At 35.4% G+C, this 19,972-nt stretch overlaps 1 protein-coding gene across 1 annotated transcript in view; it reads right to left on the reverse strand.

Moving 5' to 3' along the window:
• KANSL1L (KAT8 regulatory NSL complex subunit 1 like) overlaps nt 1-19,972 on the reverse strand; it is a 140,167-nt gene that overhangs the window by 104,510 nt on the left and 15,685 nt on the right. The window contains exon 2 of the mRNA XM_065880172.1: nt 6,398-6,539. Coding sequence (XP_065736244.1) covers nt 6,398-6,539 — 142 coding nt within the window. The remainder of the gene's footprint in view (nt 1-6,397; nt 6,540-19,972) is intronic.

The raw sequence follows: 19,972 nt of genomic DNA on the forward strand, positions 1-19,972 counted from the left end.
CTTTTAACAAAATTCAACATCCATTTATGATACTCTCTAGAAAGTGGGCATAGAAGGAACATACCTGAACATAATAAAGGCCATATATGACAAACCCATCACACTCAGTGGTGAAAAGCTGAAAGCATTTCCTCTAAGATCAGGGCAAGACAAAGAGACCCACTCTTGCCACTTTTATTCAGCATGGTATGGAAGTCCTAGCCATAGCAAGCAGGAAAGAAAAAGAAATAAAAGGAATCCAAACTGGAAAGGAAGCGTAAAACTATCACTGTTTGCAGTTGACATGATACTAAGAAAATCCTATAGATACCATGAAAAAACTACCAGAGCTCATCAATGAATTCAGTAAAGTTGCAGGATACAAAATTAATATACAGAAATCTGTTTCATTTCTATAGACTAACAACAAACTAGCAGAAAAAGAAATCAAGGAAACAATCCCAATTACAATCACATCAAAAAGAATAAAATACCTAGGAATACATTTACCTAAGGAGTTAAAAGAGGTGTACTTGGAAAAGTATAAGATGCTGATGAAAGAAACTGAAGACAATACAAACAGATGGAAAGATATATGGTGTTTATGGATTAGAAGAATTAATATTGTGGGACTTCTCTGGAAGTCCAGTGGTTAAGATTAAGAATCTGCACTCCCACTGCAGGGGACACAGGTTCAATCCCTGGTCAGGGAACTAAGATCCTGCATGCCATGCAGTGCAGCCAAAAAAAAAAAAAAAAGAAAGAAAAGAAGAAGAATTAATATTGTTAAAATGACCATACTATCCAGGACAATCTACAGATTCAATGCAATCCCTATCAAAATACAATACCAAGGGCATTTTTCACAGAACTAGAATGAAAACTTTTAAAATTAGTATGGAAATAAAAAAGACCCCCAAATAGCCAAAACAATCTTGAAAAAGAGTAACAGAGCTAGATGAATGATACTCCCTCACTTCAGACTATACTACAAAGCTACAGTAATCAAAACAGTATGGTACTGGTACAAAAATAGACACATAGATCAATGGAATAGAATAGAGAACCCACAAATAAATACATGCAGTTATGGTCAATTAATCTATAAAAAAGGAGGCAAAAATATACAATGGAGAAAAGACAGGCTCTTTAGTAAGTGGTACTGGGAAAACTAGATAGCTACATGTAGAAGAATGATATTAGAAAATTCTCTAACATCATATACAAAAATAAACTCAAAATGGATTAAAGACTTAAATGTAAGACTGGAAACCATAAAACTCCTAGAAGAAAACATAGGCAAAACACCCTTTGAAGTAAATTGTAGCAATATTTTTTTGGATCTGTCTCCAAAAGCAAAGGAAATAAAAGCAAAAATAAACAAATAGGACCTAATTAAACTTACAGTCTTTTGTACAGCAGAGGAAACCATCAACAAAATGAAAAGACAACTGACTGAATGGGAGAAAATATTTGCAAATGATATGACCAGTAAGGGGTTAATATCCAAAATTTATAAACAGCTCATACAACTCAACAGCAAAAAACCCCAAACAACCCAATCAAAAAATGGGCAGAAGACCAAAAGAGAAAATTTTCCAAAGAAGATTTACATGTGGCCAATAGGCACATGAAGAAATGTTCAACACAGTTAATCATCAGAGAATGTAAATTAAAACCACAATGAGATATCACCTCACACCTGTCTGAATGGCCATCATCAAAAAGAACACAAATAGGGCTTCTCTGGTGGTGTAGTGGTTTAGAGTCTGCCTGCTGATGCAGGAGACGCGGGTTCATGCCCCAGTCCGGGAAGATCCCACATGCTGTGGAGCGGCTGGGCCCATGAGCCTGTGCTCTGCAGTGGGAGAGGCCACAACAGTGAGAGGCCTGCGTACCGCAAAAAAAAAAAAAAAAAAAAAGAACACAAATGATAAATGTTGGCAAGGATGTGGAGAAAAGGGAACCCTCGTACATTTTTGGTGGGAATGTATATGTATGTATTTTTGGTGCAGGCACTGTAGAAAACATTATGAAGGTTTCTCAAAAAACTAAAAATAGAACTACCATATGACCCAGGAATTCCACTCCTGCATATATATCTGAAAAAAAAATTAATTCAAAAAGATATATACACCCCAATGTTCATAGCAGCATTGTTTACAATTGCCAAGAATGGAAGCAAACTAAGTGTCCATCAACAGATGAATGGATAAAGAAGATGTGAGATACACACACACACACACACATACATACACAAACACACAATGGAATACTACTTATCCATAAAACAGAATAAAATTTTGCCACTTGCAAAAACACGGATGGACTTGGAGGATGTTAGACTAAGTGAAATAAGTCACACAGAGAAAGACAAATACTGTTTGATATCACTTATATGTGGAATCTAAAAAATAAAACAACAAAATTTGATGGTCAATTACACTGAGGCCCAATCTCATTATATTTGGGAACAATTAAATTAAAACAGTAATAATATTTCACTCTTATTACACTGCAAAAATTAAGAGACCAAAAAATTCAAAAAGTTCACAAGGATGTGGAAAACCAGGAGCTCTCACACACTGCCAGTGGGAATATTGATTACCCAATCACATAAGTGGTATAGGAAAGCATATACAGCCATGCCTAAGATCAAGTATTTCCACTTTTAGGCATATACCCAAGAAAAGCTCTCCATAGGTTCACCAAAAAACACATAAAAGACAGTCACTGATGTATTGTTTTTACTGGCATAAAGACTGAAACAATGTACATGTCTATTAATAGAAAATAGGAGAAGAGATAAACATCCATTGTATTTATAAAATTCCATTCCATTCATACAATTAAATGTCATACAGGAAGTATAAATATGTATAAAAATTATGCTGAGCAAAAACAAGCAAGTTGCAAAAGAGTTTGTAGTATAAATATAACTTATATAGACTTTAAAAGCATGAAAAACAAATTTTATTTATAGATACAGATAAATACCTATGGACCAATAAATATTCATAAAAATAGTACCTATCAATACATGTTGGAGTCAGGGAGGAGGAGAAGACAAGATGGCTGAGTAGAAGGACCTGAGCTCACCCCTTCTTATGGAAACACTAAAATCACAATTAACTGCTGAACAACCACTGACAAAAAAATGCTGGAACCTATCAAAAAAGATACCCTACATCCAAAGACAAAGAAGAAGGCACAAGGAGACAGTAGGAGGGGAGCAATCATGATAAAATCAAATCCCATACACACCAGGTGGGCTACCCACAAACAGGAAAATAATTATACCACTGAAGTTCTCCCACAGGAGTGAAAGTTCTGAGCCCCACATCTAGCTCCCCAGCCTGGCGGTCTGGCAATGGGAGGAGGATCCCCCAGAGAATCTGGCTTTGAATGCCAGCAGGGTTTGATCATAGAAATGCCACAGGACTGGGGGAAACAGAAATTCTACTCTTGGAGGGTGCACACAGGGCCTCAAGCACACTAGGACCCAGGGGAAAAAAGCGGTGACTTCATAAGAGACTGGGCCAGACTTACCTGCTAGTATTGGAGGGTCTCCTGCAGAGGTGGGGGGCAGCTGTGGCTCACTGCAGTGATAAGGATGCTGGCGGCAGCAGTTTTGGGGAGTACTCATTGGCATGAGCCCTTCTGGAAGCCACAATTTTCTCACCAAGACCTGGACCCACCCAACAGCCTGGAACCTCCAGTTCTGGGATGCCTCAGGCCAAACAACCAACAGGAGGGGAACACAGCTCCACCCATCAGCAGACAGGATGTTTAAAGTTTTCCTGAGTAAACAGCTGCCCAAGAAACACACCCCCTGACACAGCCCTGCCCACCAGAGGGACAAGACCCAGCTCCACCCACCAGTGGGCAGCTACCACTCTCTCCCATCAGGAAGCCTACACAAGCTTCTTAGACAGCCTCATCCACCAGGGGGCAGGCAGCAGAAGCAAGAACTACAAACCTGCAGCCTGAAGAATGGAAACCGCAATCACAGAAAGTTACACAAAATGAGACGGCAGAGGATTATGTCTCAGAGGAAGGAACAACATAAAACCCCAGAAAAAACAACTGAATGAAGTGGAGATAAGCAACCTTCTGGAAAAAAAGTCCAGAATAATGATAATGAAGACGATCCAGGATCTTGGAAAAAGGATGGAGGCAAAGATCGAGAAGATACAAGAAATGCTTAACAAAGACCTAGAAGAACTAAAGAACAAACAAACAGAGATGAACAATACAATAAATGACATGAAAAATACACTAGAAGGAATCAATAGCAGAATAACTGAGATGGAAGAGCGGATAAGTGAACTGGAAGACAGAATGGTGGAAATCACAGCTGCAGAACAGAATAAAGAAAAAAAGAATGAAAAGAAAAGAGGACTTCGCTAACATGGGAAAGGAAAGTGTCACCCAAGTCCAGGAAGCACAGAGAGTCCCAAGGAGGAAAATGCTGAGACACATAATAATCAAACTGACAAAAATTAAAGACAAAGAAAAAATATTAAAAGCAACAAATAACTTACAAGGAAACTCCCATAAGGTTATCAGCTGATTTCTCAGCAGAAACTCTGCAGGCCAGAAGGGAGTAGAATGATATATTTAAAGTGATGAAGGGAAGAACCTACAACCAAGAATACTCTACCCAGCAAGGCTCTCATTCAGATTCAGTGGAGAAATCAAAAACTTTACAGATAAGCAAAAGCTAAGAGAATTCAGCGCCACCAGATCAGCTTTGCAACAAATGCTAAAGGAATTTCTCTAAGTGGAAAAGAAAAGGCTGCAAATAGGAACAAGAAAATTATGAATGGAAAAGCTCACCGATAAAGGCAAACATACAGTAAAGGTGGGAAATTACCTGCACACAAATCAAAACCAGCAACTGTAAGAGGAGAGCACAAATGCAGGATATTGGAAATGCATTTGAAATTAAAAGACCAGCAAGTTAAAACAATCTTGTTTATATACAGACTGCTATATCAAAATCTCAAGGGAATTGCAAACTGAAAATCTACAATAGATACACACGGAAAAAAGAAAAACGAATCCAAACACAACACTAAAGTTAGTCATTAAATCACAAGAGAAGAGAAAAAAAGATGAAGGGAAGAAAAAACACCTACCAAAACAAATCCAAAACAACAAAATGGCAATAAGAACAAACATAAACTTCATGGAACAGCATGGAGGTTCCTTAAAAAACTAAAAATAGAACTACTATATGATCCAGCAATCGCACTCCTGGGCATATGTCTGGAGAAAACCATAATCCAAAAGTACACATGCACTCCAGTGTTCATTGCAGCACTGTTTACAATGGCCAAGACATGGAAGCAACCAAAATGTCCACCAACAGAGCAATGGATAAAGATGTGGAACATATATATGATGGAATATTACTCAGTCATTAAAAAGAATGAAATAATGCCATTTGCAGCAACATGGATGGACTTGGAGATTACCATACTAAGTGAAGTGAGTCAGACAGAGAAAGACAAATATCCTATGATATCGCTTATATGAGGAATCCAAAAAAAAAAAAAAGATACAAATAAACCTATTTACAAAACAGAAACAGACTTAGAGAACAAACTTATGGTTACCGGGGGGAAGGGGGAGGGGGAGGAATAGATTGGGAGTTTGGGAATGACATGTACACACTGCTATATTTAAAATATATAACCAACAAGGACCTACTGTATAGCACAGGGAACTCTACTTAATACTCTGTAATAACCTAAACTGGAAAAGAATTTGAAAAAGAATAGGTACATGTATATATATAACTGAATCACTTTGTTATACACCTGAAACTAACACAGCATTGTTAGTCAACTTTACACCAATATAAAATTAAAATCTTTTAAAATATGTTGGTATCAGTGGCATAGGGAAAGGGAATGGGATCAGGAAGGATTATACAAGTACTTCAATTGTAAGGTAATGCTTTATTATTCTAAAAACAAAACCCAAATTAATAAAAATTTAATATTTGATAAATTTGAGGGTGGGTACACAGGTATTCGTTATATTGCTTTCTAGAACATTTTTATGTGTTTATAATTTTTCTTAAAACAAACAAAAAACTCTAAAGAGATTCCAATAAGATACACTCAGAATTTCTCACATATGTTAAAATAAATTCCAACAAAGTAGAGGTTTATAAAAAATGCTTATCATTTCTATTAACTGAAATCCAATAAAGAAATTCTTAACTGCTCAATATGATAAAATGTTTGTGATAAGTTACAAAAATAGTTTCAACTTACAGAATTAGTATATCAGAAATCTTAACATTAACTACATTTTTATAAAGCCTAATAACAATTATTTTGTGTGGAGAGATGAGAAGAAACTAAAACTAATAATATTTTTTTAAATAGAAGAGCACACACAATACCTTGGAGGCACGAATCTGCCTGTGAACATCCGTTAGTTGTTGGATTTTGTATTCTAGTTCTGAAATCTGGGCTTGAAGCCACGTCCAACGGCTGCCAACTCTTGCTCTGTCTACAAGCCACTTCCATTCAGTACTACAGTTACTGTGAACAAGACAAACACAGTTAGTCAAAGCACAAAGACAATCAAGTTTTCACAGAGATTGCTTAATAGCTTCCTTGACTCTTGTCATACAATCCCGAATTACTTTATAAAACATCTAATTATATGAAAGAAGAATGGTATATCAACTTCTCAAAGATTTGATTTCCTTATCTTTCTATCCCACAAACACCTGTTTTTATTCAATATTGTGTACCCAGTAGTAGGATAATCTCCTTGCTATTTAATACTTTATTAATGGTCAAGGGCTGAAACAGAAGTAGGCCAGCAAAGGAAAAGAAACAAGAATGACAATACTAACACCATGTAAAAACTGTTACATGAGCCTTTTATATGTAAGTAGATGTCAAGTATAAGAGAAGTCATTTGAACTGTGCTAGATCTAAATCCATGTAACAAACCATAGAGTACCCAATTTTACTAAATGTAATTTTCATTTGCTAGAACAGGAATCAATTTTTTAATGTCAAAAATTATCAAAAATATGAATGCTCTGCTACATTTCAATAAACATATAAAATATATAAATCCTGAGATGTTTATTAAGATAAACAGCTTGTTAAAAACTTTATTCCTAGGATTCACAGCTCAGAGATGAGAAAGAATTTATATACAGGCTTTCTTTCATGCACATTTGAAAATAAGGGTTGAACCTTAATTAGCTCCTCTATCTTTTGGCAAGGGCACTGCTCTAATCCACAGTTTGTGAGATTACAAATTAATTACCTTAAGAAAATATTTCAACCACTCCAACTAGAAAACAATCAGAGTGAGGGGGGGAGGAGAGGGAGAGAGAGACAGACACAGAGAGAGAGAGAGAGAGAGAAAGAAAGAGAGAGAGAGAGAGAGAGAGTGTTTGTGTGTGTGTGGTGTTTGGGATAATTAATTAGGAGCTTCATACTGCCAAGGAAGAAATTGGAGAAGGCATAACAGAAGAAGTTGAAAGTACAACTGAAGGGAAGTAACTACTTAATGGCAAAACACAAACTTCATGAAAAACTTGTCTAAAAATCGCATTTATTGTCAAAACCCATAGAATGCACAACGCTGAAAGTGAACCCTACCTAATGTAAACTATGGACTTTGAGTGATATTGATGTGTCACTGTAGGTTTATAGATTGTTACAAATTCACTACCTTTGTGCAGTATGTTGATAGTGGGGGAAGTAATATCTGTGTAGGGACAGGAAACATATAGGAACTCTGTATTTTCCACTCAATTTTGTTGTAAACCTAAAACTCCTCTAAAAAATAAACTTTATTAATTTTTACACATTTAACATTAATGAAATATCTTTCATATAAACTTTAGCCAAAGAAAACATTTATGCTGAGATCATTTGTCAGAGAAACAGAATTATTGTAACTCTACTACACAGAATTTATTCATTATAACAGATTTTATGTCAATGTTCTCAAAAGGCTTTTTTTTTTCTTCAGATTCTAATTACCTACAATGTGACTGCAGAGACTGCCATATAAATTAGGACTTCTCTTGGTATTATTATTCAGTTTATAGTTATTATTGTGATTTTGTAAATGTGACACTATTTTAAATCACATTTTCATAGCTATGGACAAAATTTAAAATGCCTATTCAAAATACACTATTCACAGTTATAACAATACTAACTGCCAATCATGAAATTAATGAAGGCAAGGACCATATCATGCAGTAGTTGCACAGGTGAGGGCAAAGTGTTGGATTTTATGCAAAAAGGAAGTTATTGGCGAGATAGTAACAAAATTTTTTTTTCCAAGCACTCTAGCTACTAGGTAAAGAAAGCATTGTAGTGGAACATGAGGGTAAATAAGGAAACCAATTAGGATGTAACTATAATAACCTAAATGTGGTACAGATAATTGTGATCTCTAAATATTTCATGTGCTGTCCTACATTTCCCAGCCTTCACTGCACTTAAGTTGGAGCCATGTGACTAGCTCTGACCAACAGGCTGTGAGCAAAAGTGATAAAGTCATTTCTAGTCCATCTGACCAACTTCAAAGCCACTGTGCAGATATTATAGCTACAAGATGGAAAAGGATCACAGCTCAAACCACACTGGACTTTACAGAAGCCACAGTAAACCTTTGCTGTGTAAAATTACTGAGATTAGAAGGTTAATGTGTTACTCTAGAGCTTACTGTGACTAAAACAATGAGTAAAAGATGAAAATGGCCTGGACTGGAAATGGGGTGGGAGATAAAGAAGAGATGAAGATAAGAGGATGGACTCAAGGTTGACTTTAAAGTAGATAGGACTTGAAGAAGTATGATGTGGAAGTAAGCATGCAGAAATCAAAGATGACCTTAAACATTGTTTCATTAAATTTTGCTCCAGTCAGAAAATTTCCCTATAACATGCCACTTTGCTGGGTTGTCAAACTGATTATTAGCTCATGGAAATAGAGAAAAATAAAAGTTTATGGAGTTAATGTTATTGTACTTCTAGTACAAATACTGATACTGAAACTAAATTTACAAAAATCATTTTTATGTTCATATGTGACATTAAATTATCCTAACATAGAAAAAGTAGTAATATCAGATTTAATTTAAGTAAACTAATTAATACTGGGGCTTTGTAATAAGTGAAATGAATTTTCTGTAAAGGATACCTTATTCTACATTTTAACAGGAGTAAAATCTGTTTGCTGTGCTTAAAAATGGTAACCAATCTTTTCCATCAAAAATGTTCTCTTGCTTGAAAAACTGTCTTTCTAAAAACTAACTATGGTTGTAAACATGTTACAGATAAGTATATGGCTCATTCAAAGGAGATTGACACCTGTTGTACCTCAAACACAAAACGTTTTATGTAAACAATTTATATAACCAATGATGTAATGGCTTTTATCTTAGAGTGTAACCAATCAGAACACAGCTGATGCAACAACAAACTAATAAGAATGTGAGGCAAACCCAGAATGTCTAGACTCCTCAGTTAGCATATAAGCCTGGCCTGCCAGGCCACTAAGATTTACTCCCTACATCTCTCTGGAGTGTGTTGAACTGATCAAAGACCAACACATGCCCTGATCTGCACTGGTAATAGGAGCCCCTTCTTCTAGTGAAGATCAGGGCAAATACATCCATGAGTGGATACCACCTGGGCAGTGAGACTAGTCAGTCTTCAGAAAGGCAGCACATGCCTTCAATCCTCATCCTTACTTGTTTGCAGTCACAACTTAACTTACTGATGGAAATAAGTACAGGCTGTTTAAACCAAGTGGTTTTCAGTACAATTTCTCTTAGTACTAACTTCTGGTCAACATCATGAATCTCCATCAGTTTTGTTGTTGTTGTTTTGTTTGTTTTGTTCTCGCTCTACATCACTGTTTTAACCTTGAAGTGTAGTTTGTTCCTCAGAATAAGATAGAACTTTCTAATATTGCACCTTAAGTTACCAAAACTTAAAGAAAAACTTGTATAATTTTGCCTTTAATAGAGTTTGCTAGCTTAGTAATAAAACTGAATTAACTATGATTTAAAAAATAAAAAAATAAGATCCAACTGTAAAAAATTATAATTCCAAGAAAAATAAGTTTTATCCTGGGGAAAATTACATTAAATGAGGCCAAACTTCTCCACTGGTGTTTGCTCACCTAGGAAGAGCTTAGTCTTCCCTGGAATTTGATTCCTTTAGACCAGGGGATAGCAAATTTTTCTGTAAGGAGGCAGACAGGAAATATTTGTTTCGTGGCCACAATGTCTCTTTAATAACTACTCAACTCTCCTGTTATAGCATGAGAGCAGTCATAAATGAATGGGTGTAATGATGTTTCAATAAAACTTTGTCTACAAAAACAGACAATAGGCCAGATTTGGTCCATGGGCCATAGTTTTCCAATTCCTGATGTGGAACATGTTTTCATATGTATCCTATGCTTCCCAAGGGATTATGACTTCCTTTAATGAAGTGTCTTTTTAAATCTTTTGCTCATATTTAATTGGCTACCTTCCTGTTCATATAAGACTGTCAGACTGTATGTATTGGAAATACGTATAGCTCCCAATCTGTAGCTGGCCTTTCATTTTCCTAAAGGTGTCTTTTGAGCAGCAAAAGATTCTAATTTTGATGAAGCCCAATTTTTCAAACCTCCCTTTTATAGATAGTTCTTTTTATGTCCTAAGAAATATTTGATTAACATGAATTCATAAAGATTTATTCATGTTTCTAAAATATCAAAAAGTTTTAGTGTTTTTACTTTTAGATCTATAATCCAATTCAAGTCAAGCTCTGTGTATTGGTCCAGGTAAGGGTCCAGATTCATTATTTTCTATAGGATATCTAGTTCCTGAACCATTTGTTGAAAAGATTCTATAATCTTTAATAGGAAAAAAACAAAACTATCCTTGAATAGATAAAAGACTATCTATATGAATATATGAATATAGATATAGATGTTGTATATACACTTACATACACACTGAAGCACTTAGGATATCTATCATCTATCTACCTACCTACATGACTATCTACCTACCTACATGACCCAACACGACACTATTATTGTAGTTTAGAGTAATTCTTAAAATCCAGTAAATTCTTCAACTTTGTTATTTCTCAATATTGTTTTGACAATTCTAAATTTGAGAATCAGCTTGTCAATCTCTTAAAAAAAAAAGAGCAGCATTTTGATAAGGATTTCATTGCATCCATGGATCTATTGGTGGAAAATTAACACAACACTGAATCTCCTAATCAGTGTATAAGGTATTATTTCTCTGTGTATTTATGTACTGGTAATTTCTCTCAGCTATGTTTTATAGAGTTTTAAAAATTTATCTCTATGTATTTCATGTTTATGGAAGCTAGTATATAGCATTCATAAATTGTTTGGATGATAGTATATAAAAATACAGTTGATTTTTATGTGGTGACCCTATATACTTTGACCTTGTTAAATTCACTTAGGAGTTTTAGTATCTTCCTCATAGCAAAGTCCTTAGGATTTTCTATGTATATTATCATGTCAACTGCAAATAAAGCAGTTTGATTTATTTTTAATCAGGATACCTTTTATTATTTTTCTTATCTTACTGCACTGGCTATGAATTCCAGTATAACATTAATTATAAGCTGTGTCAATGGACATCCTTACCTTCTTCCTAATCTTACAGAGAAAGCATTCAGTCTTTCATTGTTAAATGTGATGTTAGCTGTACACTTTTTATAAATGTCCTTCATCAGATTGAAGAAGTTTCTATCTATTCTGGGTTTGTTGTGAATTTTTATCATGAGTAGGTTCGAATTTTGTCAAATAGTTTTTTGGTATCTCTGGAAATTATCATATTCTGTTTCTCCTTTTTTATTTGATTGGTTTTAAATGTTAAAATCAACCTTGCTTTCTGGCATAAACCCCTTTGGTCATGATGCATTTTGTAATATGTTTTCCTAGATTCTGTTTGCTATTTCATTAGGGATATTTTGCATCTACAGTCAAAAGAGATATTGATCTATTTTCCTGTAATGTCTTTTTCTGATTTTAAAATCAAGCTAATGCTGACCTCATAAAATGAGTCAAGAAGTGTTCCCTCCTCTATTTTTTGAAGGAGTTTGTATAAGATTGTAATTGTTTACTACTTAAGTTTCAATAAAATTAATCAGTGAAGCCATCTTGGCTTGGAGTTTCCTATAGGGAGTTTTTAATTATTAATTTATCTAATTGACATAAGGTTTTTCAAGTTTTCTATTTCTTCTTCTGTCAGTTTTGGTAATTTGTGTATTTCAAGCACTTAGTCCATCTAAGTTATTGAACTTACTGGCATGAAATTGCTCATACTATTCCCTGATTATTCTATTAATCCCTATAATATCTACAGTGATGCTTTTCTTCCCTGTTATTGGTAGTTTTTTTCCTTATCGATCTAGCTGGATATTTATCAACTTAATCTTTTCAAAGAACCAGCTTTGGTTTCACTGATTTTTCTCTGTTGCTTTTGTGTTTTATATTCATTGATTTCACTTTTTATCAGTTTTTCCTTCTTGCTTTGGATTTAAGTTGCTCATTTTTTGCAGCTTCTTAAGAGGGAGGCTTATGCCATAAACTTTACACCTTCCTTCTTTTCTAATATAAGCATTTATAACCATAAATTTTCATGTAAGCATTGCATCCCACAAAATTTGATATGCTGTATTTTCATTATCATTCCATTAAGAACACTTTATAGATTCTCTTGTGATTTATTCTTTGATCTAAGCATTACTTGGAAATGTATAGTTTAATTTCCATATATTTTTAGACATAAATATTTGCCATTTCCTACTACTTCTTCTTTCCGTTGTGCAGAACTGAGTTTTCACTCAGTATTATTTTCTTTCAGCCTGAAGATCATTTTAAGATTTCTTATAATATAGGTATACTAACAGGAAATTTTCTCACTTTGCTTATTTGGAAATATTATTTTGCTTTTGTTTTTAAAAATAATTTTAGGTTGATTTTTTTTTCCTTTCAGCCCTTTAAATATATCATTCCACTGTTTTCTAGTTTGCTTACCTTCTGATGAGAAGTCAGCGTCATTTTTTTTTTCTTTGCTTCCCTATATAAAAATTTTCCTTCCTCCTCTTAATGCTTTTAAGATTTTTTCTGTATCACTAGAACTTGGTGATTTGACTACAATACACTGTGGTGTGGTTTTGTTTGTAATCCTGCTTGTGATTTATTGGGATTCTTAGATCTGTAGTTTTATGATTTTTCCTTTTAAGTCCTTGAGCATACTTACCATATTTGAGATATTTTAAAGTCTTTGCCAACTAATCTCATCTCTGTCATTCCTGTCTTTTTCTATTGATGATTTTTCTCCTTTGTATGTCTAGTAGTTTGTGTGTATGTATACATATGTGTATGTACGTATGTAAATACACACACATTTATTATGGACACTATGAATATGATATTGTTGAATTTCTGGATTTTATGGTCTTCCTTTAAAGAGTGATAAATTTTGTTTTAATAGGTTATTAAATTACTTAATGTTCAACTTCATTCTTTTCAGATTCCTTCTAAGATTTGTTAGAGCACGTATAGAGTAGCCATTAGTCATCAAGTCAGACTCAGCCTTACTCTTTGAGGTGTGACCAATCTGGGGTCTCTACTGAATACTCTAGATGTTCAACAAAGTCTCTCCACTCTGCTTATTCAGAACTCAAACATCTCTTAACCTTGTATGAGCATTGGAAGTTGTTCAGATTACATTGCCTAATAACTTTTTGTGTGCCCTTATGGAGTTTCACCTACACACACAGAGCTTAGTATTTAACAAAGGTCTCAAGGCAACCACATGAAGATTTATGATGCTCTTTCTGTGCATACATAGGTCCCTACTCTTTAGTATTCTGATCTAACGATTCCAGCTATCTCATCCTCCCCCAATCTAATCTTTATTTCAATCAAGCAGGACCATTGTGCTCTACTTGGCTTTCCTCTCCCTACACCAGATATCTGAAAGTGCCTCCAGGCAGAAAACCAGGGCAATCACTTCATCTGTTTCTCTTTTCTCAGGAATCACTGAACCTCTGACCTCTGCTGCCATTTTCTGAAAATTATGACTGTTTCATATATTTTTGTCTAGATATCTACAGCCAAAGAGAAAGAACAGCACCAGTGACTCCACTCCATTATGGTTAGAAATCAAAGAACTTTTATATGTGTTTGTGTGTGTGTGTGTGATATCTCTAGAATGTTTCTATTTTGTTTCAAATATTTCCTATTCAAAATTTCACTGCCTTTTAAAAAAAACTACAGTTGCAGTTTAAGACCAGAATCTTAACAACAACAACAACAAAAATTGAAAGTGCTTCATGGATTCCTTTTTTGGGTGTTCCTGGACTATTTCATGAAAGCAGAGTTGTTTATCCATCTTATATCACACATCTATCTACCTTTCAACTGTTCTATAAGAAAAACAGTTAATTTATGTTTGAGCCACTATAGTTTTAAGTCTCCTTTTTACAACTTAGCCTTTATGCTAAATGTTAAAGAAATTCTTAGGAACAATAGAGTGGGTTATAAGATAAATCCAAAGCATTTCTATTAACTTAGAGGTAGGACAGAAAGCAGATAGGAAAGAGACATATGTTGGTGATCCTTTCTATACTACACTATACTATATATACCATACTAGCAAAATATGGCCATTTAACAGAGAAACCAAGTGCCTACCAAGACTATAGTTCTAGCAGAAGCAGCTAGAAAAAGTCATAATGTTGTAATGAATTGACTACTACTTGTTGTTTTAAGCCTGATAAATGAATGAATTTAGGCAAGAATTAGTTCATTTACAAGCAGAGAAAAAAAAGAATACAACTCTGCTTAGGAAGGCTCTCTGACTATAGCCTACTTCTAACTTAATGGATAATCCAATAATACAGGGTACCTTGAAGGAATAGAAAAGCCAGTTGCTTCTCTACAGCTAACAACAAAAAAATGTATTCCAACAATCTCTCTTAAGAATTCTAAGCCACATAACGAGAGCCTGCCTAGGAGCAAAAGTCAGATTAACTCCTACCCAAATGTACTGTTTCAGGTGGCCACAAGGTATCAGTTATTAAGTTAAGGGAGAGTTGGATGCTCTGAGGAAAATAACTAGTAAAGTAACTAGTTTGTAGGCTTAGCAATTATGAGCAAGTGAGATCTTTGGTACTGGTATTTTCACATATAGCTGACTGGAGGCAAACAGAATTGAAACCTACATGTTTGAGGCAACTCTATTAGCAAAAATTACCACAAGTCTAGCATGCTCTACCCAGGGAGCCCAAGTTTGCACTGACAGGACACAGGGTGAGAATCCAGTGCAGCCTCAAATAAGGGTATGTTCTCCAACACCCATTTCCGATATAGACACAAAGGATGATAGATAAGGAATAATTCCTAAAAAAGTAAAGTCAGGGACTATGGAAAACAAAGGACAAAGGAACTTCTCTCAGAAAGCAGAATTAGGATCCTATCAAGTCCTTACTCCACTTCCAAAGCAAGAAGTCTTATTAATTATTGTAAGGACCAGGAACTTTCATGTGTATCCCAACCTTCTCTCTTTCCAGTAGGAGTTTTATTGTAGCTTTCCTGTCCCTACTTCAACATACATACAAGAAACAAGGTAAAAGCATTAGAAAAGTTGTCTCTGGGTTTATAGATTACCGCATATAAGGAACCACATCTGGAACCGAAAGAGAGGACTTTTACTCCACCTGTTGAATGTGGCTTTGAGTCACAATCTTAATATATTGTGCAATTCTGCCTAGGAATCTGGCAAAACCCAATTTGTCATCTATCTAAACTGAAATTTTTAGTATTAGTTTAAAGAATTCATACATTAGATTGGCATATTTGGTCTTGCTCTCCTACCATCTATCACCCCCTTCCCTTCAAAGAAAGGAAGAGAGAAAGAAAAAATGGAGAGGTTGGGAAATACTTATACATTCTATCAATACCACTCCCCCCTTTCTCCTGTATGAAAAGAATTTTGAAAGTTAATAGTCTGTTAAATTGTCTTACCTGTATTTTTAAAATCCTCACATAACATCAAAATTAACAATTAGGGACATACAAATAAAGGAAATAAATGATTTCTAAACTAATCAAAATATATTTGTTAAAAAACAGTGTGAAGTCATGCACATCATCAGTTCAACAAGCATTGTGTGTATGTGTATGTGTGTGTATGTGTATGTGTGTGTGTGTATATGCATGTGTTTATATGTGTGCATGACTCTTTTGTTCAGGAAGCCAGGACATGGTATAGTGCTTCCAAACTATACACTGCATAAAGGCCTGGCTGAAAGGGTAAGCAGGACTAATTCAGCAAGAGTTTTGTACTCCAAGCTCTGCAATTAAAAATCTAAATCTACTCAGAGGAAGGAGCATTTTTTTCTACTGCACACAAAAGGGCTTGGGATAGCCCTGCCAGCCACTATGATGAGCACTGAAAATAAATGAGATAAAAGAGGATTAGACTACCCTTGTTACTCAAAAAGGTGGCTACCACTAACTCAGAATGGAGTGCAGGCATTTCTGCTATAACAGCATATATGCATTCCTAAATAACTCCATGTTCTGTAAAATAAAAAGAGCTAAACCTATGGAAAAAGTAGAATTGGAGTGAGAGGACTCAAAATCTATGGAATTAAGGACTATGGAGTCTTAACAAAACAATAACAAGCCGTATAAAAATATGAGTACAGTTGAGTTTCTACTGGCATTTGTATTAAGAGTAAGTCAGTCCATCCTTTAAAGCTTCATTTCCTGGAGCTCATTTTTTCTTTTGATGTGGGTCCTTGAAGACATTCACTTCTAATAGAGACCAGTTTAATAAAAATTAAAAATATCATCTGGTGATAGTTCCTTTGTATTAAAAAGAAATTGATAAAGGCTATCTTTACAACTTCTTCAACGAAACTTGCAACTTCCTCAGATCTTTTAATATAGTAGAATATACAGCAATTTTTTGTTAAAATTGTTAAGGTGCCAATAAACCAGCACCTTATTGTATTATAGGTTACTTTTACAGAATATTCAGCATATTTCTTATACTACTAATGCTTTCTCTTTAGTTGTGAAAAAGCTTGCCCCTGATCTTTCCAAAACAATAACAGGTTCGAACTTGTTTAGGGGAAAAGAATCCAAGCCGAATTCCACATATTATTGGCATCATTCCCCTGTATTCCAAATGTTAAAAGAAAACAATTTTCCTTCTCTGAAAAATTAAGTCAGAAACTTAGATATACATAAAGAGAAGAAGTACACTGGAGAATAACTAAGGGTAAAATAAGTTTTATTTTTCTTATTCTTAATGGATCTAACAGATAATGGATTTGTTTGTTCAAAATAACAATGGCAACAATGTAACCAATTAGGTATGCACATGTGTGTGTGCTTATAAATTCCTACATATGCTTATATGTATAAATGAAATGAACGACAGGAGTGATACAAGGGACAAAGACAACAGGATTTTTTGTTATTATAAGGTACTTGCAGTAACTGGGAAGAGTTATAGTATTATTTGAAAGTAAAGGTGGATTAGCTATAAAAATACATTGCAAACTTTAGGGTAACAACTAAAAAAAATAAATAAGAAGTATAACTGATATGCTAAGACAGGAAAGAAAGTAGAATTATATAAAATGTTCAATTAAAATTGCAAAACACAAAAAACTACAAAAGCCAGAAAATATACGGAAGACAAAAATGGGAGAAAAGAACATGAGCAACAAATAGAAAACAGTGACAAATATGGTAGATATTAAGCTACTACATCAATAATCATTTTAAACATCAATGGTCTAAATACACTATTAAAAGACAAAGATTGTCAGAGTGGATCAAAACACAAGACCCAACTAAATGTTGTCTACAAGAAACTCACTTTAAATATAAAGATACATATAGGTTAAAAGTAAGAGGGCAAAGTAGAAGGACCTTAAGCTTATCTCCTGAGATAAGAGAACACCAAAATCACAACAATCTGCAGAACAACCACCCTCTACAACTAAAGACATAAAGACGGAAACACAACAAGACTTGTAGGAGGGGCAGACTCGTGATATCATCAAATCCCATACCACTGGTGGGTGACCCACAAACTGGAGAATAACTATATTACAGAGGTTCTCCCACAGGAGAGTTCTGAGCCCCATGTGAGTCCCCCCTATCTAGGGGTCTGGCACCAGGAAGAGGAGCCCCCAGAGCATTTAGTTTTGAAGGCCAGTGGGCTTGATTGCAGGAGCTCCACAGGCTTGGGGAAAATAAAGACTTCACTCTTAAAGGGCACACACAAAATCTCACACACACCAGGACTAAGGGAAAAAGCAGTAATTTGATGGGAGCCTGGGCCAGACCTACCTGTCGGTTTTGGAGGGTCTCCTGGGGAGGTAAGGGGTGGCTGTGGCCCACTCCAGGGTCATAGATGGTGGATATATCATGGAGCATTCATCAGCAAGTGAGCTCTCTAGGAGGCTGGCATTTTGGCACCAAGACCTGACCCCACCCAACAGCCTGCAGGCTCCAGTGCTGGGATGCCTCAGACCAAACAACAAACTGGGTGGGAACACAGCCCCACCAATCAGCAGCCAGGCTACCTAAAGACTTCCTAAACTCACAGCCACATCTAGGTATGCCCCTAAATACAGCCCTGCCCACCAGAGGACCAAAACCCAGCTCCACCCAAATGCAGGCCAGACACTAGCCTGGGACCAGCTGGCTCCTGGACCTTGGGTGTCAAGAGGGAAGTGCACTCCTGGGATGCATAGAATGTTTCCTATAGAGGGCCTCTTCTCCACGGTCAAGAAATGTAACCAACCTACCACATACATAAAAATACAAATAGCAATTTACACAAAATTAGGTGACAGAGTAATATGTTTCAGACAAAGGAATAAGATTAAACCACAAAAGAAGAACATAATATGTTTCAGACAAAGGAATAAGATTAAACCACAAAAGAAGAACAAAGTGACATGGAAATAGGCAGTCTCCCTGAGAAAGAGTTGACAGTAATGATCATAAATATGATCAAAGAACTTGGGAGGAGAATGGATGCATAGAGCAAGAAATTAGAAGTTTTTAACAAAGAGCTAGAAAATATAAAGAACAAAACAGAATTGTAAAATACGGGACTTCCCTGGTGGTCCAGTGGTTAAGACTGTGTGCTCCCAATGCAGAGGGCACGGGTTCAACCCCTGGTCAGGGAATGAAGATTCCCACATGCTGCACAGTGTGGCCACAAAAAAACAAAAAACAACAAAAAAAAATTGAAGAATAACTGAAATGAAAAATACACTAGAAGGAATCAAGAGTAGACTAAATGAGGCAGAAGGACAGATCAGTGAGATGGAAGACAGAGAAGTGGAAATCACTGCTGCTGAATAGAAATAAAAAAGAATGGAAAGGAATGAGGACAGTTTAAGAGACCTCTGAGACAACATGAAGCATGCTAATATTCGCATTATAGGGATCCTAGAAGGTGAAGAGAAAGAGAACGGGCCTCAGAAACTATTTGAAGAGATAATAGCTGTAAACTTCCCTATCCTGGGGATGGAAACAATCACCTAAGTCTAGGAAGTGCAGCGTCCCATGCAGAATTAACCCAGAGGAATACACCACAACACATTGTAATCAAAATGACAAAAATTAAAGATAAAGAGAGGATATTAAAAGCAACAAGGGAAAAGCAACAAATAACACAAGGGAATTCCAATAAGGCTATCAGCTGATTTTTCAGCAGAAACTCTGCTGGCCAGAAGGGAGTGACATGATATACTTAAAGTGATGAAAGAGAAAAACCTACAACCAAGAATACACTACCCAACAAGACTCTCATTCAGATTTGATGGAGAAATCAAAAGGTTTACAAACAATCAAAAGCTAAAAGAATTCAGGACCACCAAACCAACTTTACAGCAAATGCTAAAGGA

Source organism: Phocoena phocoena, chromosome 7, assembly GCF_963924675.1.
Source record: "Phocoena phocoena chromosome 7, mPhoPho1.1, whole genome shotgun sequence".
Taxonomy (NCBI): Eukaryota; Metazoa; Chordata; class Mammalia; order Artiodactyla; family Phocoenidae; genus Phocoena; species Phocoena phocoena.